At 46.6% G+C, this 23,684-nt stretch overlaps 1 protein-coding gene across 2 annotated transcripts in view; it reads left to right on the top strand.

Moving 5' to 3' along the window:
- The window catches only part of LOC134337712 (paired box protein Pax-7), a 147,844-nt gene that overhangs the window by 89,545 nt on the left and 34,615 nt on the right, over positions 1-23,684 (top strand). The window contains exons 6-7 of one of the 2 annotated variants that reach the window (XM_063032912.1): positions 12,069-12,234; positions 13,121-13,296. In XM_063032912.1, coding sequence (XP_062888982.1) covers positions 12,069-12,234; positions 13,121-13,296 — 342 coding nt within the window. Of the gene's footprint in view, positions 1-12,068; positions 12,235-13,120; positions 13,321-23,684 lie in introns of both variants that reach the window. The other variant, XM_063032911.1, reaches the window with a different exon arrangement.

Below are 23,684 nucleotides of genomic sequence, written 5' to 3'. Positions count from 1 at the left end.
CAGTGCCAATACAGACGAGGCTCTTCCATCCTTCCCATCCAGCACTCTCACACAGAGACAGTCCTCCACCCTAGGACAGGCTGCCCCCTGATCCCCTGACCTCCAGTCTCCATTGGTCATGTGGACTCTCAGGCATTGGGCCTCCAACTCCCCCAGTGGGTTCGCAGACAGAAATAATAGATTTTAAAAAATACAGCGATGACTGTCTTGATTTTATCCTGAGTAGTTACAGGTGCTGTTATACACCTACGATTGCAGACCAAGTCTTGATTCATCTGCATTGCAGATTACCCCTGTGTCCTAGTCCACAGTGACTGCAGAGACAGCCTCCTGATCAGATAAGAGCGCTCCCAACCAACCCAAGGCTGAAAATGGAAGAGTCTTCTGTCTGTAACACTCACCTGTACTCAAACTCAGTCGGCCACACTCACTCATCTAAACTCATGTCATTCTACAGATGTGCGGTACAGAGCATCCTGACGCACAGCACGGTACGAAAACTGCACTGTGGTAGACAGGATGGGTCTACAACAGGTAGTCAAAGCTGCCCAACGCATCACCAACACCAGCCTGCCCACCACCAAGAACATATATTCTAAAAGGGCCAGTGTCATGATGAAGGATCCCACCTGCCCTGCTCATGGACGGTTTGTCCCACTCCCATCAGAGGAGGCCACGTAGGACCACCAAACTCAAAAACCTTTACTTTCCCCAAGCAGTAAAGTTGATCAACACCCCCATCCCTCCATACCTCCCACCACCACTATTTTGTCATTTCCTGTCAGTCAGCTTACGTACAGACAGTCCTGTGCCTGCTGCACCTTATCAATCTATGTATATAAGCTAGCTTATTAAATTATATTTGTTTGTGTTTTCTTTTACTATTGTGTTCTTTATCTTACTGTATTTTTGTTTTGTTCAGCATCGGATCTGGAGTAACAATTGATTCGTTCTCCTTTACACCTGCCTACTGGAAATTACATTAAACAGTCTTGAATCTTGAATTTTGATTGTCCATTGGGTAATGAAAAGCCGAAAAGTGCCCCCAACTATAGATTTATGAGCTCTTCATAGCATGGGGCTAGTGGGGGAGTACATCTGCCAATCACTCAACACTGTTTTCTCTGAAAATCTGAGGAGGGTTCCAACGCTGAATATCGCCCATGTCTACTCTAACAGGTTGATGTGAGGGATGTTATTATGTTGAAACACAAGCCCCACAGTGAGTTAGATGTCTGGGAAAGGATAGGGAGAGGGGAAGCTCAACTGGGGAAAAGGGAGAGGGAGGAAGAACAGTATGATTCTCCAGTCAGGGACGGAGACAACTGTCCGCCAATCCACAGTTCCTGATTTCAGTCCATGTTCAACCATTACCCAACTGCGACCTCGAGACTCTGACCAACCACAGTGTGACTCTTCCTGAAAGGTTAAACATGGTTACTGTCCGATCTCCCTCTCTCTCTCACACATACACATATACACACACACACACACACACACAGGTTTTATTTTAATGACTTTGCTTTTGATCCATTCCTCTGCTGACAGTGAAATTTAATAATCTGACCTAGAGTGTGGTTATAGTGATAAGCCTGGTGGTGTAGGCCCGGCGTTACCTCAGGGTGACGCGCTGTCTGCTTTCAGCCGGGACTTCTCTCTGAGTTCCCTGCTAAGCACATTCCCTTCTGAGGGATGGAGTTAAAGAGAACATGAAAGGGAGGATGGTTTTTGTGGACAGGAAGGGTCAGGGTTCAGATGCCTAGCTGTGAGTTTCAGTGAAATCTATCTCATGGGGGCAGATGGGAGTGTCTGATGTTGACCTGCAGTAAATAACCCACTTCAGACTCCTGTTTGTTTTCTCACAGTCCGATTCCATACCCTGACTCTGCTCTTCCCTTCACCCCAATGTACTCCCCCCAAGTTACACCCCCACTCTGCCCTCCATCATAAGGCAAACTGAAGAAGGAATCCTGATGAATCTTGATGTAGGACTGGTCCCACCCAACCCCCACAAACATCTGAACTCCTAGTTACAAAAATGAAAGACTAAAGTGCTGAACAACATCCATGATTCAGCAGCCAACTGAGAAACCAGTATAGTAGTGCCTGAGGAGTTGCTACAAGAGGCCCAAGTTGTATCCTAGCAACAGTGTCTGTCCTAGTTGTGACTCAGCAATGTGCCATAAAAATGTGCGTAAAACTAACTTGAGACGTGAACTGGAGAGGTGCATCACATTTATAGCAAGTATCTCTTGCTCAGTGTCAGTGAGACCAAGGAGCTGATTATTGACTTCAGGGGAAAGAAACCGGAGGTCCATGAGCCAGTTCTCATTGGGGGATCAGAGGTGGAGAGGGTCGGCAACTTTAAATCCTTCAATGTTATCATTTCATTAGACTTGGCTTGGGCCCAGCACGTACGTGCAATTATGAAGAAAGCATGGCAGCACCTCCCCTTCCTTAGAAATTTATGAAGATTTGTCATGACATCTAAAACTTTGACAAACTTCTATAGGTGTGTGGTAGAAAGTATATTGATTGCCTGCATCACAGCTTGTTATGGAAGCACCAATGCCCTTGAACTGAAAACCCTCCAAAAAGTAGTGGATACAACACAGTCCATCACAGGTAAAACCCACCCCACCATTGAGCACATCTACACAGAGAGTTGTTGCAGAAAAGCAGCATCCATCATCAGGGACCCCCCACCACCCAGATCATGCTCTCTTCTCACTGCTGCCATCAGAAAGAGGGTACAGGAGCCTCAGGACTCACATCACCAGGTTCAGGAACAGTTATTACCCCTCAACCATCAGGCTCTTGAACCAGAGGGGATAACTTCACTCTACTCACTTGCCCCATCACTGAACTATTCCCACAACCTATAATAAATAAAGGCATCCATTAGTCTTGCGAAACTGTGGCTCTGCGCCTGGAAAGTCTTCACTCTCCAGGGCGCAGTCCTGGGCAAGGTTGTATGGAAGACCGGCAGTTGCCCATGCTGCAAGTCTCCCCTCTCCACGACACCGATGTTGTCCAAGGGAAGGGCAAGGGCTGATACAGCTTGGCACCAGTGCACTGTGTGATTAAGTGCCTTGCTCAAGGACCACGACACGCTGCCTCGGCTGGGGCTCGAACTCACGACCTTCAGGTCGCTAGTCCAATGTCTTAACCACTTGGCCACATCCCACAACCTATGGACTCACTTTTAAGAAACTCTTCATCTCATGTTCTCAATATCTATTGCTTATTTGTGTATTATTATTTATTTCATTTTGTATTTGCACGGTTTGTTGTCTTTTGCACATTTGTTGTCTGCCCTGTTGGTCTGGTCTTTTGCTGATTCTATTATGGCTATTGAATTTATTGAGTATGCCCGCAAGAAAATGAATTACAGGGTTGTATATGGTGACATATATGTACTTTGATAATAAATTTACTTTGAACTTTGAATTTAACTAAGTTTCTAAGGGCACAAATGTCAAACTATAGTGCCAGGCTTAGCCTCAAAATCTGCTCGAGGCCCAGTGTTGCTGTCCAAATAAACAGTGCAGCTGAGATAAGCCTTTTGATGCATGTGGTGGTGATGGAGTGTGTCAAAGTCAGTGTTTGGAAGGTCCAGTCATGAGTTTTCCCATCGGCAGAAGTGTGGCTCTAAAACTCATGGTGAATTATTTCCAATGCCAGTGCCTGATTATACAGAAAACCTCATTCATCCTTGCCTGAAGCAACAGGTTAAAGATGTGGGCAGTAACTTAGGAGAGAGGTTCTGGAAGTTCACCTTGGTTACCTCTGGGAGATGGAAGAGGGTGTCCTTGAGGTTCTTCAGCAGATGATTACACAGATGCTCTTAGGGGGGACAAAAGGAGCGGGGTAAGATCCGTGGTAGGATGGAGCGTATTGGTATGGCAGAGCGTACGGGGTGTGGAGTAGATGTGGGTAAGTGAATGATGGTGGGAAGTGTACAGGATCTGCAGAAGAGATTGTGAAGGGTAGACTTCATGGCAGGGGTCACTCTCCAGGACTTGAGGATAGGTTAATTCCACGATTTAGTGGGTACGAAGGAGAATGGAACTGGGAAGATCCTATGTTTTTTTAAATTCATTTACGGGGTGTGGGTGTCACCAGCTAAGCCAGCATTTATTGTGCATCCCTAGTTGCCCTATTTGTTGGGGGACATTATACAGTGACCGTACTAAGCCACATTGAGTGACTGGACATTGGCCATCTGAACCAGTGAAACCCCTTTACTGTGGCCTGTTGTCTCTGTGTTCTGGAATGAGTGGTGATTTTAGCTGACCTGGGATAGGCTGGTACTGGACACAAACCGGCCAGGTGTCCTGGTTATCAGTTCGGACTAGCTGTGCTAACTTCACACTTGATATTTTGGAAATCAATCTTGTTAAAAATGAGGCCTGTGCTCTGAACTTTCTGAGGATGTCATAAATTAATTTGAAAAGGCGTCAGCCCTTGCTGTGAAGCCAGGCGACGATTCCGACTGTAATCCCAACCGGGCTTCCAATGAGTTGTGATTCGGCTTGTTTTTGTGAAACAAAAGATCTCTGTGTAGCTGGGGGCTGAAGGCAAACAACTCCCACTCACACTCACAACTGTTCCTGTCAATTTTCATTTGGAGGCAGTCTTGCCCATTTCCCACTCAGTTCCCATAGCAGCCGAATGTTGTGATTCATACTTTGGTAAGTAGCTAACCCACACAGGGCAATTCCATCCTGAGGCCTGACTTGCCAACGTTTTCACAGACTCAGTTAGACTGCACACAGATCTGTCTGTGCTGCACTTGACACTGATTTACCTTTGGACCTCAAAGGTCAGTGCTTTACTTTCTATAATTGGTGGCCTGCGGACAAAAGTCACACCGGCAAAACAGCACCGTTGTCCATCTCCACGTACGCCGGGGACATTGAAAGGTTGGTGTGTGGAATGGGGTTCATTTGTGGAGCCAAACCATTTAGGGGCAGCAAATTCCCCTTCCCAAAGGAGGCTGGTGAACCAGCCAGATATTTCACCAGTGGGTTACAGGCACCACTGGGACTTCTGCCCCAGTCTGAAGTGGGCTAGTTAAGGGTCAATCACGTTGGTTGATTTGGAGTGTCATATGGTCCAGAGTAATTAAGGATGACAGATTTCCTTTCCTGAAGCCCATTGGTGAGTCAAAGGGGTTCCTGTGGAAATCTAGTGATCTTCTAACTTCTGTAATTAAGAAATTTAATTCCATATTTATCTAATGTTACACACTTAAATTCCCAACAGCTATGAAGAGATTCACATTCATGCCCCCCATGGTTCAGTGGTCCCAAATCCTAGCAGTAATTTAGCCACTAGGCTGCTGTGCCCTTAACGATGATCCAGCAACTTTCAAGGGTCATTGAATTAGGCACCAGAGCACAAACTAGTGAATTCGGCTTCTCAGTGTAACCTGAGAAGTTGAACCTGTGGGTTACTTCACTTCTCACTATGGTGTGAAGGAGGGGATTGGCTCAGGTGTGCAGGTATGTGTGTAGGTGTGTGTGTGCAGAATCATTCACTGGCTTTATGCTCGGGTCTGAGTTCCCTGTCTGTACTTGGCTGTGTACTTACTAGTCCCCTGTCTGAAGCCTCCTCTCAGGAACCCGTTCTTTTAATGTTCTGGGGTAGCACCGGGAACTACAGGGATGAGGATCCAGTGTATCCATTCAAGGGGAGGGGAAGGACCATCCAGGATTGCTTCTCCTGATCACAGTTCCTAATTTAAATCTTGCTTGTGCACTGGTCAGAAATGACTGGGATCCATTTGGCTGTGATGTACAAAGTAAGGATATAGTGACACAGTGGTTAGCGTTAACACTACAGCGCCAGCGGCCACCAATCAGGGTTCAAATCCCGTTGCTGACTGTAAGGAGTTTGTACGTTCTCCATGACCGCGTAGGTCTCCTCCAGGTGCTCCCGTTTCCTCCCACGTTCCAAAGATATATGGGTTCGGGTTAGTGCATTGTGGGCATGCTATGATAGTGTCTGAAGCAGGGTAACACCTCCAGGCTGCCCCAGCGTATACTCGGATTGTCTGTCATCGATGTAAACTATGTTTGGATGTTTCGATGCACGTGACAAATAAAGCTAATCTTAAATTTTTTTTGGAGAAATAGAAAGCTTGTGTTCCTGATTCCTGTTCCACCACTCAGTAATGTTATGGCTGATCCTTTTACCAACACCTTCCCACCCTTGGAAATCACTAATTCCTTAAAATTCCTGAGAACCCTCCTCAGCCTTAAACATCCTATAATATCCAAGCATCCACCACAAAGTCACAAAATTTCACAAGCCCCTGAGTGAACAAAGAATATCTAACATTTAAAGAATTAATACATAGATTGCGAATGATATATTTTCCTTTTAAAGCAAAAAAAAGCAGGGAAAGTGGTCCAGCCATGGCTATCAAGAGAAGTTAAAGATAGTGTTAGATCAAAGGAAAAGGCTTATAACATTGCCAAAAAAAAAAGCAGTAAGCCTGAGGATTGAGAGAATTTCAGAATTCAGCAAGGGAGGACTGAGGCATTGATAAGGGAAAGTAGAATTCAAGAAGAGGCCAGCCAGAAACGTAAAAACAGACTGTCGAAGCTTCAACAGATATTTAAAAAGGGCAAGATTAGCTTAAATTACTGTGGGTCCCCCTTCGGGGTGAGGCACGGGAAACGATACTGGAGAAAATAAAGTAATGGCAGAGAAATCAATCACATCTTATGTGTATTGCTTTCTGAAAACGGATTCAGAAATTCCAGGGAAAAGTGAACCTGTCTGAGTAGGCAAACAACTCAAGGAAATTAACATCCAAAAAAATCAATATCTGAGAGGGTAATGAGCCCAAAGGACAGTAAATCCCAGGGACATGGTGTGCATTCGACAGCTTTGAAAGAGGAGGCTACTGTTGTCATTTTCCAAAGGTTAATGGATTCCAGAATGGCTTCCACAGATCAAAAAGTAATATGTACAAACTTAATATTTAAGAAAGGAAAGAGAGGCAATGCAGGGAATTAACAATAGGTCAGAGTCAGCCCTATCATTGAAAGAGAAATCACATTTGGCAAATCTGTCAGCGTTTTTTGAGATGTGATGGTCCAAACAGATAGGGTTGATCAGTGAAAGAATGGACTTTCAGAAAGATTTGGATGATGTGTCACGCAAGAGATTATTGGACAAAATTACAGTGCCTGTTATTAGGGATAAAATAGCGTCGTCGATAGAAGTTATGGAGCTACAGAGTCATAGAGCACTGCAGCACATAATCAGGCCATTCGACCCGTCCAGTTCATGCTGAGCTGTTACTCTGCCTAGTCCCATTGACCCGCACCCAGGCCGTGGTCCTCCATGACCCTCCCTTCCGTGTACTTATACAAACTTCTCTTGAATGTTGAACTGGAACCCAGAACCATAACTTCTCCTGGCAGCTCATTCCACACTCTAACCACTCTCTGAGTGAAGAAGCTCTCCCTCAGGTTCCCCTTAAATATTTCACCTTTCACCCTTAACCTATGACCTCTACCTCTTGTCTCTCCCAACCTCAGTGGAAAAAGCCTGCTTGCATTTACCCTATCTATATCCCTCATAATTTCATATACCTCTATAAATCTCCCTCAACCTCCTACTCGCCAGGGACTAAAGTCCTAACTTGTTCAACCTTTCCCCAAAGCTCAGGTCCTCAAGTCCTTGTAACTTGCTAATTTTTAAGAAGATTAGTAATGACCAAAAAAGAGAGTTGGGGAATAGATATGTTATTTTCACGTTTTGAGGCCATGGCTGGTGAGATGCAGCAGGGATCAGTACAGGGACCTTGGCTGTCCACAATCTATGTCAATGACTTGGGTGAGCAGCTCAGATGAGTTGAGTGGGCATTGAGCAAAGCAGTCACCTCTGTCCATTCCACCAAAAGCAGAATTTCCTGGTGGCCAACCACTTTAAATCCTATCTCCTTTTCTGTTCCGACGTGTTGGTCTAAGGCCTCCTCCTTTGCCACAATGAGGCCACCCTCAGGGTGGAGGAGCAACATCTCGTATTCCGTCTAGCTAGCCTCCAACCTGATGGCATGAACGTTGCTTTCTCCTTCTGGTAAATCTTTTCTTTCCCTCCCCTCCCCCTTCTTCTTATATTTCCCACTCTGGCCTCGTACCTCTTCTCTTCACCTGCCTATCACCTCTCCCGGGTCCCCCTCCTTCTTCCCTTTCTCCTGTGGTCCACTCTCCTCTTCTTTGAGGTTCCTTCTTCTCCAGTCCTTTAGCTTTCCCACTCACCTGGCTTCACCTATTATTTTCTTGCTAGTCTTTCTTCCCCTCGCCCTACCTTTTTCCTTCTGGCATCTTCCCCCTCCCTTTCCAGTCTTGAAGAAAGGTCTTACCCGAACGTCGACTGTTTATTCATTTCCACAGATGCGGCCCGACCTGCTGAGTTCCTGCAGCATTTTGCGTGTGTTCCAGCATCTGCAGAATCCCTTGTGTTTGAGATAAAACAGAAACTACCTGTGCAACAGACACAAGATGCTGGAGGGACTCAGCAGGTCGGGCAGCAGCCGTGGATGGGAATAAGCAGTAGTCATTTTGGGCCAAGACTCTACATCAGGACTGGAAAGGAAGAGGGAGAGAAGCCAGAATAAGAAAGTGGAGGTAGGGGAATGAGTACAAGCTGGCAGGTGATTGGTGAAGCTAGACAAAGGGGAAGGTGAATGGGGGGGGGGGAATTATGCAAACAGCGCCTGTTCTCCCCTCAGTTTATAAGAATGAGAGGCATTCTCAGTAAAAATGCCCGGTTCACTGCCGCTGCTACTGTGCGATCGAGAATCTCTGGAGGGAAGGCCCCAAATCCTCGGCTTTGCCTGTTGCTGGTGGCCAGGGTCAGGGTTGAAGCACTCAGCAGAGATGGTGCTTGGTGTCGGAGGGCTGGTCGGAGGCTCGAAGTTTTCAGACGACCCAGTTTTTCAGACTGTGGTCGGGTGCTTCCAGGATACTGCATCGGCAAGTTTTCGACGCTGGAAGCTCGTGGCAGGAAGAGAGTTTTCTTCCTTCTCCTGTCTGCGTGAGATGATGGGACTTCCGAGAGACTTTGAACTTTTTTTACCATGCCCATGGCCTGTTCTTCATCAAGTTACGGTATTGCTTGCACTGTTGTAACTATATGTTATAATTATGTGGTTTTTGTCAGTTTTTCAGTCTTGGTCTGTCTTGTGTTTCTGTGATATCACACCGGAGGAACATTATATCATTTCTTAATGCATGCATTACTAAATGACAATAAAAGAGGACTGTGTGTCCTCATAATCTAAATAACGTAAGGGGTTGGCAGGGTGGATGGAGGGATGTTTTTTCCACTGTTGGGTGCCTCGAACAAGGGGTTACAGTCTCAAAATGAGGAGTTGGCCATTCAGGGCCGAGATGAAGAGGAACTTCCCACCCAGAGGATGGTGAGCCCTTGGAATTCTCTACCCAGGGGAGCTGTGGAGGCTGGACTGCGGCTATATTAAAGACAAAGCTAGATTTTCGCAAATGAACTGAAACTGTGTTAGTGCGGGGAAGTGGTACTGATCAGCTGTGGTCTCATCGAAAGAGCCAAATGTACTTCTTGTTGCACAAGAGACGGCAGATATGGGAATCATGGCACCATCTCTGAGGTTTGTGTTCTCATGTAAAGAATTCTCTATTTATCTCAGTTCCAAACGGCCAGTGCATTTCCCATCACCTAATGTTGACTCCAGCTGTGGGAAACAGCCTCTCAGCTGTTACATTTGTCAAAACCTCTCAGGATCTCGCATCTCATTCTTTTAAACAGCAGACAGCAGAGTCCCAATCTTTACTCAGAAGAACAACTACTACCCCAATAATCAATCTGATGAACCTTTAAGGTTCTGCCTTGGGAGGCAGGCGTGACCTTCCCTCAGTGCATTTGGTTCTCCGGGTGAGGTCACAGTGATGCCCGGGACGTGTAGATGTAGAATTATTTATCAAATGTACATTGAAGCATACGGTGCAATGTGACATTTGCGTTAACAACCGACACACTTCAGGATGTGCTGGTGGGGGCAGCCCTCAAGTTTTGCCACACATTCTGCCGCCAGCAGAACATGGCCACGAAGCTGGGCAAAAACAACACAGGACACAATAAAACCGGACACAAGCCCTGTTCCTCCCACCCTACGAGCATGCACAATCCTCCAACCCCAGCAGAGGTCATCGCCTCCAGCCTCCAGCAGACTCGTGGATTCGTGCAGTGGAGTCCAATATTCCATTTGCTTCCTAACTGCTTGCAACACCTGCAAGAGACTGTGTTTTGTGTGCAAAGACACACAGAGTACTTGGATGCAGGCATTGGAAGCAATTAGGACACATGAAGCCATTTGAATATTTAATACTATGGCACCATTTTCAAAAATGCAGAACCTCACACCTCTCAGCTTCTTGCCTGACATTCCTAAGGCTCTTTGCAGACACACAAAGAGAGTCATAGTCATACTTTATTGATCCCGGGGGAAATTGGTTAAATGAGAGGTATCTACACACTGGACACGTGCCCCAGAGACAAAGGAAGAGAAGGTGAGTAACCATACTTGACTTTTCATGTGTGCACCTGGGGAAACATTTCAAACCCCCAGCACACTCAATACACCAACTCAGTTTAGCATTGTTAGCAGATCAGGAAACTTTCGAGATCGTTATTGTCGTTCATCTGTACAAAAGTGTAAAGGAGAATGAAACGATTGTTACTTCGGGCTTGGTGCAGCATAAAAAAAGCACAATAAGCATGATGAATACAGCAAAAACATAATAAATATAAATACATAGATTAGCTAACATACAGAGACCGATTGCATGCACGTTAAAGTGACACTAAGTACAAGAGTATCTGTACGTAAGGTGACTGTGACAGAAAATGGTAAAGAAGTGGTGGTGGGTTAGTGGGTGGAGGTGTTGATCAGCCTGATGGCTTGAGGGAAGTAACAGTTTTTGAGTCTGGTGGTCCTGGCGTGGATGCTAAGTACCCTCCTCCCTGATGGGAGCGGGACAAACAGTCCATGAGTTGGGTGGGCAGGATCATTCATGATATTGCTGGCCTTTTTCTGATACCTCTCTGTGCATACGTCCAGGTAGGTACCTTGATGTTGCCTGTTGCCTTGATCATTATTTTTTTCCTTCAGTGACTGTATGGCCCATCATTACTGAATGCACGGGCTGGCAAATGGAGAGGGAACGCGGTGCTCTCAGAACTAAACCCCACCAAGGATCTGCACCTTCACAGCAGCTCTAAGTGAAGGAAAGTAGCAAGGCTGTGTGTGTGTTTCTGCGTGTATGTGTTGCTCTACAGGTATGGCTGGACAGGTGTTTCACTGATGCAGCGTTATAGAGCACAAATAAGATAAAATTGGACAGTAAGTTGAAGGACTGACCAAATGTTTTGGCCACAGAGAAGAACCAGACGCCGAGTGAAAGGTGGAGAAGTCAAGAGGGAAATAAACTCAACCTGGGCGAAATGGAAGAGTTGAAAGGAAGGAGGAGAAAACTGCAGTTGTCTAGTGTGTGTTCAAAGCAATGGATTGAAGGCAGATTCAAAGAATCACACACTGGATAGTTCCTTCCTGAAGTTTAAAGATTCAGGACTGTTTATTGTTATTATCCAGTACACAAGGGTAAAGGAGAACACAATGATTGTTACTCTATAACCAATTCAGCATAAAAAACTACAAGCATAAAGAACACAATCGAAAACACAATTAACATAAATACATAAGGTTAGCTTATATACATGGACTGGTTGTATGTACATGAGTGACACTAGGTACAGGAGTATCTGAACATCAGATGACTGTCAGGAAATGATAAAGTAGTGGTAGTTGGGGGGGCAGGTATGGTGGGATGGGTTAATGGAGGAGGTGATGATCAGCCTAACTCATTTTGAGTCTGGTGGTCTCGGTGTGAATGGTGCAAAGCCTTGAGAGTATTTAAGAGTGACAGCACTATGCCTTACCTGATCCCTCTCTGCTCCCCATCTAACACTCACACTGTATTGAAGTAATAGTTTTCTTTTCTGTTTTTCAGGTGTGGTTCAGTAATCGCCGTGCTCGGTGGCGTAAACAGGCTGGAGCCAATCAGCTGGCAGCTTTCAACCACCTGTTACCAGGAGGCTTTGCACCCACTGGAATGCCAACCCTGCCCCCATACCAGTTGCCCGAGTCATCGTACCCATCAACTACGCTCTCCCAAGGTAAGGGCAGTCTCATGTCTGCAGAACAGCATGCAAGGGACGAGCTTGTAGCTCATTGACACCCTGTACAAGATGACTTGAACAGGCAAGATCGTGTGTACAGTCTTGGGCCAGCTGATATTGGCTCTGAGTCTTTTCAGCTCCTGGCGAAGCTCTCTCTGGTAGAGCAGACGTTGAATGGGTGATGGGATTATTTGAGGCTGTTGGTTGGAGTGGGATCACAATTCAGTTGAACAGTAAAATGATGGAAAATTTTGCTCCTATTTAAAGGTGGATCCAGCCAAACTCTTAAAGTCTAATGTTAAGGAGATCTCCTTCTTGGCAGTCTGAGTTGGGGGATCTAGGCTCCGTCCTCTGCTGTAGGGACGCACAATGAGTCTTCAAGCTGCTGGGTGAGGGAGGAACAGGAGCTAACCAGGGGTCCTTCCCCGGACGCTCTGCCAGACAGCATAAGTGAGCACGGTCTTGGGTTCAGATACAGTACCTCTGTGACTGCAAAGACCTACCTGACATCAGCTGAAGAGCGGCTCCTGCCTGTTCAATGGAATCGAGTAGTGGGAACGCTTTGAGGGAGGATGGAGAGGGGGTGGAGGTGGGGAAGGGAGATATGGGGAAGGAATGGGCAAGGCAGGGAAGGGGAAGAGGAGAAGGGAGGAGAGGAGCACAGTGGGGGGGTGGGGGCATGGGAATAGAGAATGAAGGAAGGAAAGTGAAAGGACATGGAAAGGGAGACATATAAAGAGAAGGATAGGGTAGTCTCGGAGGGGGGGAAGAGAGAAATTAGGGAAAGTAGAGAGTATTGGAGAAAGAGAGGAGGAATACATTATGGACATGATGTTGGAGCTTGCCTGTGTGACTAACTGCTGTGGTATGTGGTTGGACTCAGATGGAGGGAGCACTGTCCACAGGCCACAGCCCCTGCCGCCCTCTTCCATGCACCAGAGCGGCCTGGCGGCGGCAGCAGAGAGCGCCTCCTACGGCCTGGCGTCCAATCGGCACGGCTTCTCCGGCTACCCTGACAGCTTCATGAACCCAACAGCACCCAACAACTCCATGAGCCAGGTCAGCAATGGACTCTCTCCACAGGTCAGCCTTCACGCAATCGCATGCTCGAACCCCACTCGGTACCACTATGTCCCCCCACCCCAGCTCCCCTTCCCAACCTCCCCACCTGGGACAAGGCTCAGGTCTCAGAAGCAGGACCTTCCATCCCATTGGCACTGGCATTACCTCTGTATTTCAATTATTTCTCCCAAATAGGCCATCCTAATGGTACAGATGTTCAAATGAACCCAACAGGGTGACAGGAATCCATCAGATTTAATCCCGGGCTCTGGACTGGAGAATGATTACCAGGGCAAAAAGGTGGGCAAATCCGGAGATGATGGTCCTCTTGGTTATACTGCCATGGACTATTAGAGAAAGGAGAGGTGAATAGAGGGGAGGATAGACGGAGCAGTAGGGTGGTGTGTGTATTCATGGTGCGGACAAAGAGTTTGTGGAACAGATGTTTCAGACCTGGTTGGCGCTTCTGATGGGGAACATAACTCACCGAAGAGCAGGGGAAGTTGAAGATGGGATTAGATGTTGAACTAGTGGGTTGCCCGGATGTGGGAGTCAAATAGGGGTTAAAGAAGCATATTGATATAAAGGAAGACAGAAGGGCCCCCCCATATATAGAGAAGGAACACACCCAAACCCCAGTGAGAGTTAGCACTTTCAGAGGAGGGGTCTGAACCCCAGTGAGAGTCAATACCTTCAGGGGAGGGGTCTGAACCCCAGTGGGTGTCAGCACCTTCAGGGGAGGGGACTGAACCCCAGTGACAGCACCTTCAGGGGAGGGGTCTGAACCCCATTGAGAGTCAGCACCTTCAGGGGAGGGGACTGAACCCCAGTGAGTCAGCACCTTCAGGGGAGGGGTCTGAACCCCAGTGAGAGTCAGCACCTTCAGGGGAGGGGACTGAACCCCAGTGAGAGTCAGCACCTTCAGGGGAGGGGACTGAACCCCAGTGAGTCAGCACCTTCAGGGGAGGGGTCTGAACCCCAGTGAGAGTCAGCACCTTCAGGGGAGGGGACTGAACCCCAGTGAGAGTCAGCACCTTCAGGGGAGGGGTCTGAACCCCAGTGAGAGTCAGCACCTTCAGGGGAGGGGTCTGAACCCCAGTGAGAGTCAGCACCTTCAGGGGAGGGGACTGAACCCCAGTGAGAGTCAGCACCTTCAGGGGAGGGGTCTGAACCCCAGTGAGAGTCAGCACCTTCAGGGGAGGGGTCTGAACCCCAGTGAGAGGCAGCACCTTCAGGGGAGGGGTCTGAACCCCATTGAGAATCAGCACCTTCAGGGGAGCGGACTGAACTGCAGTGAGAGTCAGCACCTTCAGGGGAGGGGACTGAACCCCAGTGAGAGGCAGCACCTTCAGGGGAGGGGTCTGAACCCCAGTGAGAATCAGCACCTTCAGGGGAGCGGACTGAACTGCAGTGAGAGTCAGCACCTTCAAAAGGCTTATGAAAATGGACCAGGGACAAAGTGAATCAGTCTCCATTTCGAGCTGGTGAGAGCCAAAGTGGAAGCATTAAGCCTTGTTCTGGAAGGCTTCCAATTTCTCATGACCTGACTCTCTGCTAGTAGGCGGGGCTGCGGGTATGACATATTTACCAGAAAGTTCTTCATTTTCACATTCCCTGTGGAGCCGAAAGCTTGTCTGAGAAGCGGATGTTAGTAGCACCTGGTACGGTCCGAACAATGTCTGCACTCTAACTTGGCAGGGCCACACTGCAACCACATGGCATGAGATATCATCATGATCTTATGGCAGGACTATGGAAAGCTAAGCTTCTCTCCATCCTTGGGGGGCTGTTAAATACTTAAATACTTTTCACAGATTTCTCACTCTGCACTGGTGGAAAGTTCCTTTCTTCAGCTTCCACCGTCTTTTGGAATGAATCCCATTTTTTGTTTGGGAAATCAGTAATCCCAGTAATATTTTCTCACTCCATCTACGCTACTGTTTCTCTGAGATCCTTGAGTGGGCTGCCACACAGTCATCTTGTAAACTTGATAAGCGCAAAATTTTTCTTAAACTGTGCAATGTTAAATCAATGCTTTTGCATGACTTATTTGAATGAGGTCCAAAACAGGGGATTGAAGAGAAGAAGGTTTTGCAACAGAGAGGGAGGGAGAAGCAGATAGAAATACACTCAGTGTCCACTTTATTAGGTACAGGAGTGGAACCCAGTGTGATCTGTAGCTTATTCACACCAAGATTCGATGTGTTGTGCATTAAGAGATGCTCTTCTGCACACCACTGTTGGTAACACATTGTTATTTGAGTTACTGTCACCTTCCTGTTGGCTTGAATCTGTCTGCCATTCTAATTCTGACCTTTCTCATTCAAAAGGTATTTTCACCCTTAGAACTGCCACTCTCTGGATGTTTTCTTGCTTTTTATAACTTTCTCCGTAAACTAAAGACTGAAAATCCCAGGAGATCAGTAGTTTCTGAGATACTCAGACCCCGCTGTCTGCCACCAACAATCATCCCATGGTCAAAGTCACTTAGATCACACTTCTTCCTCATTCTGTGTTTGGTCTGAACCTGTTGACAACGTTTGCATGTTATTATGCATTGGACTGCTGCCAAGCCATTGGCTGATTAGATATTTGCATTAATAAAGCAGGTGTACCAGTGTACCTAATAAAGTAGCCACAGCACATAGATTAACACGCACGCACACACACACACACACACACACGCGTGAAATTGTCTCTACCAGATTTGGTAATATTTGTCCTTTAAAGAATTTGGAGTTTTACATTAATTGGTGATGTTTATCTATTGGAACATCTGCCAGGGTTTGGACACTTGAACCTACCCACCTCTGCCTTAATCTGTCAGAGTCATACCATGTTAATGAATAGACTCAGTACACAGGGCCACTTGCATTTGTACAGTGGGACAACAGTAGTGGAAACTTCATTCAGGATCCTGCAGTCTGACTGTGGGGCCAGACCAATGCCACCTGCTTTCTTTCTATGTGTCCTCTAAACAGTTTCATTTCTGGGTGGTGTGGGGTCTGAGGATGTGACAGTCTCGGGGACTCTTGGAGTGGGTGGGATTGGTTTGCATGGAAAATCTTGGGGTTTATGGATGGAGGGTCATGCTTGAGGGCGGAAGGGAAGAGCCCAGAGTTTGAGGTTGGGTGAGGGGCTTCTGGAGTTCAGGCCAGAAAAAAGCACAATTGTTTCTGTAGGTCAGGTCTACCTCTTTGGGACCAACAGAAATAATTCAGCTCTCCCTGTTAACCTCTCCCTTCTCTGCATCGCTGGAGTGATCATGGTGTGCAGTCTGCTTTGCATTTAGTGACAAAAGCCATCACTGATTTATCCTCCCCAGTAAGGGCACGCTCTCACTCTGAGGCACCAGTTACCATATTAAAAGGGCCGGAGGATACTTTGGAGGTTCTTTCTGAAACTCTTCCCAGTCACATCCAGCAAGAACAGTGAGACTTGAGTACAGAAGCCTTCAGGAACAGGTTCATCAGGTTCTTGAACTTGCGTGCACAACCCAAATGCTACCTCAGAAACAGAACACACAGACCAACTCTTGCAATACCCTGGACTTGTTTCTGATAGTCTTTTATTTTGCACTAAAGTCTTACTTTTGCACAGACTTCTTTTTCCTTCATTTCTTGTATAATTTATGTTCTGTGTGCTGTTTGAAACTTTTAGAATGTGGTGAAGTTTTTAATTGCACCTGGAACTCACTGGGACTTGTGCACATGACATGAAACTCCACTTGACTTAACCCTTAGGACTGGGATAGGAGTTGAGCCCCTTTCAATGCTGAATGGCAATGGGTTTGGAATTCAACCAGAACTAGAATTGGGACTTTAAGAGACAATCAAGGCCTTTGGGAGGTTGGGTGGCTCTGTGAAAGTCACCATGAGGTCTACACACCCTGGACCCTGTAGACCAAGATCTGCAGAAACCATGACTCTAGGGGTCTGTGTGCTTCGCATTGTTTGCTACCTGCCAGTTATCAACACTAACAATTAACAGCAAGTGACTTTAATGTACCTGAATGTGTGAGCGATTTACTAAAGTGGCCATGTTTCATTTATTTCATTAGATAAGTAGGAAGAGAGAAATTTGTGAATCTTTATAATTAGAATTGTTGGATGATTAGTTGGAGGGAGACAGGCTGCATTTGATGTTTCCTGAGCCGCTATCAACCCGGTGAGTTTGGAGCGAGGGAATGAGAGAGACGTTTGCTCTCCTTTGATCCACCGCCCCAGGCACACTTCACAACCACTTCCAGTCTGAGTGAGAGGTTTTCAGTTATTCCTGGCAAGTGTCTGTTGGAGATAAGAACAGAACCCCAGCATTGTACACAACCCATCACACCAGCAGCTGGCCAATCTGTGGAATTACAGTGAAATCCATGTCTGGAACAGAGAGCCGGAATAGGTGCTTCAGAATATACTAAGTACTTCAAGTCAAGTATTTTAACATGTTCTGAAGCACCTGTACTGAAGGGTCATTGTCAGATAGAGTACAATCATTCATAAATTCTTGCCCGTTGCTCTTGCTTTTCCTTTGTAAATCTTTGCCTCTCCTTCTTATGAGGTTCAAATTCTGATTACTGTTGTCCCCTTCAAGCTCTGCTACACTTGTACAAGCATTCCCTGCATTGAACATTTAATTAACACACTGAAAGGTTTTGTCAAAGTACATGTCACAATAGGAAAACAGCAGTCTGTGGAGATTCCCCTGCAGTCTGTGGAGATTCCCCTGTTCATCTCTCTTAAAGTCTGCTTGATTCTCTCTCTCTCTGTCTCCTTCCCCCCCTCGCTTTTTGCCCCCCCTCCTTCCGCCCCCCCGCTCTTTCTCTCTCTCTCTCCTCTCTCTCCCTCTTTCCTTCCTGCTGCCCCCCCCCCGTTCCTCCCCCCTCTCTTTCCCTCTACTTTAACCTTCCTTCTCCTTTGTCCTCTGTCTTCGGCCCATCACCCACCAACAGCAGCCCTGGCCTGGGCCAGTCTTTCAGGTTGTCTGGATGAAGACCTTCCTCTCCCAGTGATAAGGTCTTTGGAACTTATGTTGGTGTTTCTGCAGCTCTAGCTTTCACTGGATGGGGTTGTTAGCCCCTCACCCAACCCTTCTCCTTCTATAGCCGAGCTTGGGGGCCATCCATGGTGAAGCTTTCCTTCTCTCCCTCACCTTCTTTCTCTTCCTTCCTCCCTTCTTCATTCATTCCAGCCCCCTATCATCTCCCTCACTCCCCCCTTGCTTCATTCTTCTCAATCCTCCGCCCCTCTGATCCGATCTCCCGCTCTTCATCCCTCTCCTCACTCCTTTTCTCTGATGAGCTCCTGCGACCAAGCACTCTCAGGGCCACTGCGTATCCCTTCAAACACCAAGCCTTCTGACACCATCCTCACCCCCCGATCCACCGCCTGTTGAACAAGAAGCATTAGATGTGGTGACAAACAGACAGATATCAAGGGCCTACTCAAGACGGAAAGGTCAATTGGCCGCATGTGCTTTGCGTTAGTTACAAATACCAGACTGACAGGGGCGGGCCCTGTAATTAATCCCTGCTCTCCTTCGAGCCCTGGCTCCTTCCTTTTCTCACCCTGTGTCTGCAGATGATTCCGTGAGCCTGAGAGTAAAACTCACCATTCTTGTCCATTCTGTTCGGAGGGGCTGTAAGATTATTTGCTCTTTCTCACTTAAGATCACAAGGAGCACAGATGGATGTCACTCTGTCTGCCAGATCTCCTGATTCCAAAAGCATGGATCATAGTAAAATACTCAGCAGATGGATGTTCTTCGGCCCATCAAGCCTGCGCTAGCTCTCTGTAAACCTACTCTTCCACTCTTTCTTACAAAACTATGAAAGCTTATTTACATCACAAATATACAAGGTACAGACATTCAGTATTTACAAGACAGTGAGTACACTGAGATTAAAATATGGTTTCTACTGTCCATTACAATCACTACCCCAGGGGGGCCTATCGCTCCCGTAAGTCCCCCAGTGTGCCCATTGCATCCACATGCTCCCTCTCCAAGGACAGTTGGGCATGAACTTATCCTTGGAAAAGGGGCAGGTGGTTGGCCCAGGCAGTGCCCTTCGCTTTCTGCCACCTGGACCTGTGAATGGCCAACTTGTCCAGGCCCAGGAGCACGTCCACCAGGAGATCCTCCTCACGACCCGTCCCCTTCCGAACTGGGTGCCTTCCACTCCTGCACTCTTCCCATGTACTCAAGTGCATCTTTTCGCTTTAAGTGCCCATGAAACCCCTTTAGATATAAAAAAAAATTGAGTATCTTTCAGGCTTTGTCTAGTGAGGGATCCGCAGAATGAATAAACCAAAATTGTGTATAAGAAAGACGTGTAGTTCCCGTCACACGTTGTGAAAGTAGCTCATTATACAGAAGTTGTAGGTACACCCAGTGTAAATGCGGGACTGTGACTGAATGTATAGACAAACTTGTGAATGGGAAGGTGTGAAATCCTGATTTATAAGTTAGCAGAGTAAGTAAGTCTGCGTACATTCAGTACGAGGTTATTTTTATGTACTTGTGTAATTAATATGTTTGAATACTCTGAATGAATATGCATATTTTCCTATGTAAGTGGGTTTATATTTTGACAATGTGAATTTGCCTGGCCAGGAGTGTTTGAACCTGTGTGTATCTAAATATCTGTGTGTACACACATACATCAATGGCTCTGGGTTAAAAAGCCGTCCATCAAGATTCAGTGTCCTTAAACTATTGTCCCTGTTGGATGGGTACCCAGTTTGGTCTCTCAGAACTGACACTTTTTAAGTGAACAGATTCTCTTTTGCACTCTGTAGGTTTAAAACTTATCTTCCTAAAGTTAGCGCTCTTAGGGTTAAAACTGTGTCTACTCTGCATCAGCATTGACTGGGATAAAACTGTGGTCCGTCACAGTCAATACTGATCATCTTTAGACGGGTTGTATCGACTGTGGCAAACTCATGCCCACAAGAAACAACACTCAGAAAGTTGGTGCTCAGTGTGTTGGGGAGTCAGCACTGTAAGGGTTAAATTTGTGCCTCATTATACCAGCCTTCTCAAGGTTAAAATGGTGCCCAGTCAGAGATACAGCAGCCACTGAGTTAAATCCTTGCCCACACAGAGCAGGCATTCATAAGGTTAAACCAGCACACACACACAGAGTTGGCAGTCGCAGAGTTAAACCCGTCCCCACTCAGCGATGGCATTCACTGAGTTAAACCTGTGCCCACTCAGAATTCTCAGCTGGTGACTGCTCCAAGTGGCTGCTCGTCTTCACTCAGACTCCAGCTGAGCCTATTTCAGTATTTATTTACATGTAATTATGTCTGTAAGGTGCGGTTATTAACTCTGTCAACAGCAATTTGCTTTGACATTTCTCACTTTGTCTCTTACCCACCATTCTCACCGAAAACCGCTTGCCACTCAGAACCTGCACTGTTTTTTTCTCTCTTCAAACTGTGTCATAGATTCATAACAAACCTGTGCCTCACCGTTAAACTCAGCGGTTTCATTCCCTGATCAAATGTCTAGCAAGCTGTGTATTGAAAGTGTTTTTTATATACTTGTTAGTGAGTCTGAATTCAGGGTCTGACAGTTTTCAAAATAAATTTGTGTCAAAGATTTTTTGAAATGAAATCTTAATGTGAAATATTAACCTCCCATTAATCGGTCATAGTTTATAACAGAGAGCAGCTGTTACCGTAGTTGTTATCTCAGTAAACCTCAAAATATGCTGACAATTTCAGATTCAGACAGTGTACTTGGGGAGAGAGAAAAAAAATCACCACAGATGTCAGTACAAAAAGGGTGAGAGTAAAATGGGAGCCAATTTTGCGACTTATTTGGCTCTATTTTCCGAAATGGAGAGTAAAATTGGTTACATGTTTGCTTCTGTCCCAAAAGTGTTGACTGTCACTGGGGTTCAGATTCCTCCCCTGAAGGTGCTGACTCTCACTGGGGTTCAGACCCCACCCCTGAAGGTGCTGACTCTCACTGGGGTTCAGACCCCTCCCCTGAAGGTGCTGACTCTCACTGGGGTTCAGACCCCTCCCCTGAAGGTGCTGACTCTCACTGGGGTTCAGACCCCTCCCCTGAAGGTCTGACTCTCACTGGGCTTCAGACCCCTCCCCTGAAGGTGCTGACTCTCACTGGGGTTCAGACCCCTCCCCTGAAGGTGCTGACTCTCACTGGGGATCAGACCCCTCCCCTGAAGGTTTTGACTCACTGGGGCTCAGTCTCCGTACTAAAAATCCATTGGTCATGCATGAACTTCTACAGCACAGAAGGGCAGTGGGCCTTAAAGCTAGTACCAAAACAATTTTGTCCAACACGCAGAGTCCTGTATGATCTTTCAAGAGTTGTCGTGCAGTGTACAGCAGCTAAAATCCCAATTGATTTTCTCCCTGATTTGTATGTTATTCAGACAAACTGGTAAACCCAACACCCGTCCAAGCAGAAATGCACAAACCTGCTTGGTACCACAGCTTGAATCTGGGATCTTGCTTGTAGTTCGTCTGAGTATCCCAATGAGTGAAACATTCCTCTCTCGAGCCCTGAGGGTGGCTGGTGTCAGCACTATCAGTACAGTAACACACACAGTATCTTAATTAATACACCAGATTCCTTTTGTCATTACTGGATCACAAACACGAATAGAAAATGTTTGAGAAACAGCTGCTATGTGCTTCATTCTCTGGGGTACAAAATCTCACCCTTGGGTCGAAGATAATGTTTATCACAGTCCTCTCTCTCTCATTCTGTCTCTCTTCTCTTCTCTCATTTATTATCTCGACACAAACCCAATGAGAGAAACTACATTCATTTCTACAACCAGCTATTATTTTCTCAGACACTGTATTTGCACCCAGGGGCTCTGCTGTATGTGTTCTTTACCATATCAAGTGATAGATGGAGAGAGAGAGGGATTGGTGAGCGGACTTCTGTCTCTCCCAGGTGTCTAGTCCAAGTTACTGTGGACGACATCCAGCTTTGTAATGATCCCTGATCATACTTCACTCCAGGGTATTGATCACAGGACCCAAGACCAGGGAGATTAATCCTGCACAATTCAGGGACAATTTTACCAGGGGAATTGCAAGTAAAACTGGACTGTTTGATCCAGTGCCCATTCTCGTCAGCAGCATTAGACCAAAGAGACTGGAATAGAATCAACAGCAGTAGCTTTTATAAGATGAAGATTGACACGGAGACACATAAAACAGACACGGAGCAGATTCACAGCTTGGTTAAAGAGGAAGTGCATGTGAAGAGTGGCTGGTGAAGAGGCAAGGAGGTTTAGACAGCACCTCAGGGCCTTGGCTGTGAAAGGCATGACCTCCAGTAATGCAGGTGAGGGGACCAGGGATGCATTGGAGCCCCGCATTAGGAGAATGCATCTTGGCTTTTCACCAAGATGGTGGAGCAAGGTGAACTCCACGATTGATGGCCCAACTCAAATGATCCTCCTTAACACCAAGTATTCATGGAGATACGTATAGGGAAAGGTGCTGGAAAAAGGCCCGCAGTTTCAGAAAGGCTTCCACCCACCCTGCTCATGGACTGTTTGACCCAGTCCCATCAGGGACAAGGCTACACAGCACCGATGTCAGGACCACTAGATGCAAAACCAGCTACTTTCCCCCAAGCCAAGAGGCTGATCAACACCTCCACCCATCAACCAACCCCTCCACCACCATTACATATACATATCACCTGGCATACAATCAATGTATGTAACAGTTACTTGTGTGTTATCGGATGGCTTTTTATCTTTTTGTTTTTTAATTGTGCTCTTCATGCTTATTGCTTCTTTATAAACTGAGTAATTTTGTTCCCCTTTACACTCGTGTATTGAAGAATGACAATAAATAATCTTGAACCTTGAATCCTAACTGAGTGGTGACTGTTGGAGGTGGGATTCCATAGTTGGCAGAACCATTGTATTACAGTGCCTCTTTAATCTTTATCCCCCTCCCCACCTCTGTACTTTCACCCCCTCCCGTTCTCTGTAATATTCACCTCTCTACCTATTTCTATAACCTTCACCCCTCTCCCAATTTCAGTGACCTTCACCCATCTCCCTGTCTGTGTAATCTTCACTCCTCTCCCTATCTGTGTAATCTTCACTCATCTCCCTGTCTGTGTAATCTTCACTCATCTCCCTATCTGTGAAATTTTCACCCCCTCCCTATCTGTGAAATCTTCACCCCCTCCCTATCTGTGTAATCTTCACCCCTCCCCTATCTCTGTAACCTCACCCCCTCCCTATCTGTGTAACCTGTCCCCCTCCCTTTCTGTGTAATCTTCACCCCTCTCCCTGTCTGTGTAATCTTCACTCCTCTCCCTATCTGTGTAATCTTCACCCCTCTCCCCTATCTGTGTAACCTCTCTCCCTCCCTTTCTGTGTA

Source organism: Mobula hypostoma, chromosome 25 (genome assembly GCF_963921235.1).
Source record: "Mobula hypostoma chromosome 25, sMobHyp1.1, whole genome shotgun sequence".
In the NCBI taxonomy this organism is placed as follows: Eukaryota; Metazoa; Chordata; class Chondrichthyes; order Myliobatiformes; family Myliobatidae; genus Mobula; species Mobula hypostoma.
Note: the sequence above shows the minus strand (reverse complement) of the source record. Positions and strands in the feature narration are given on the sequence as shown.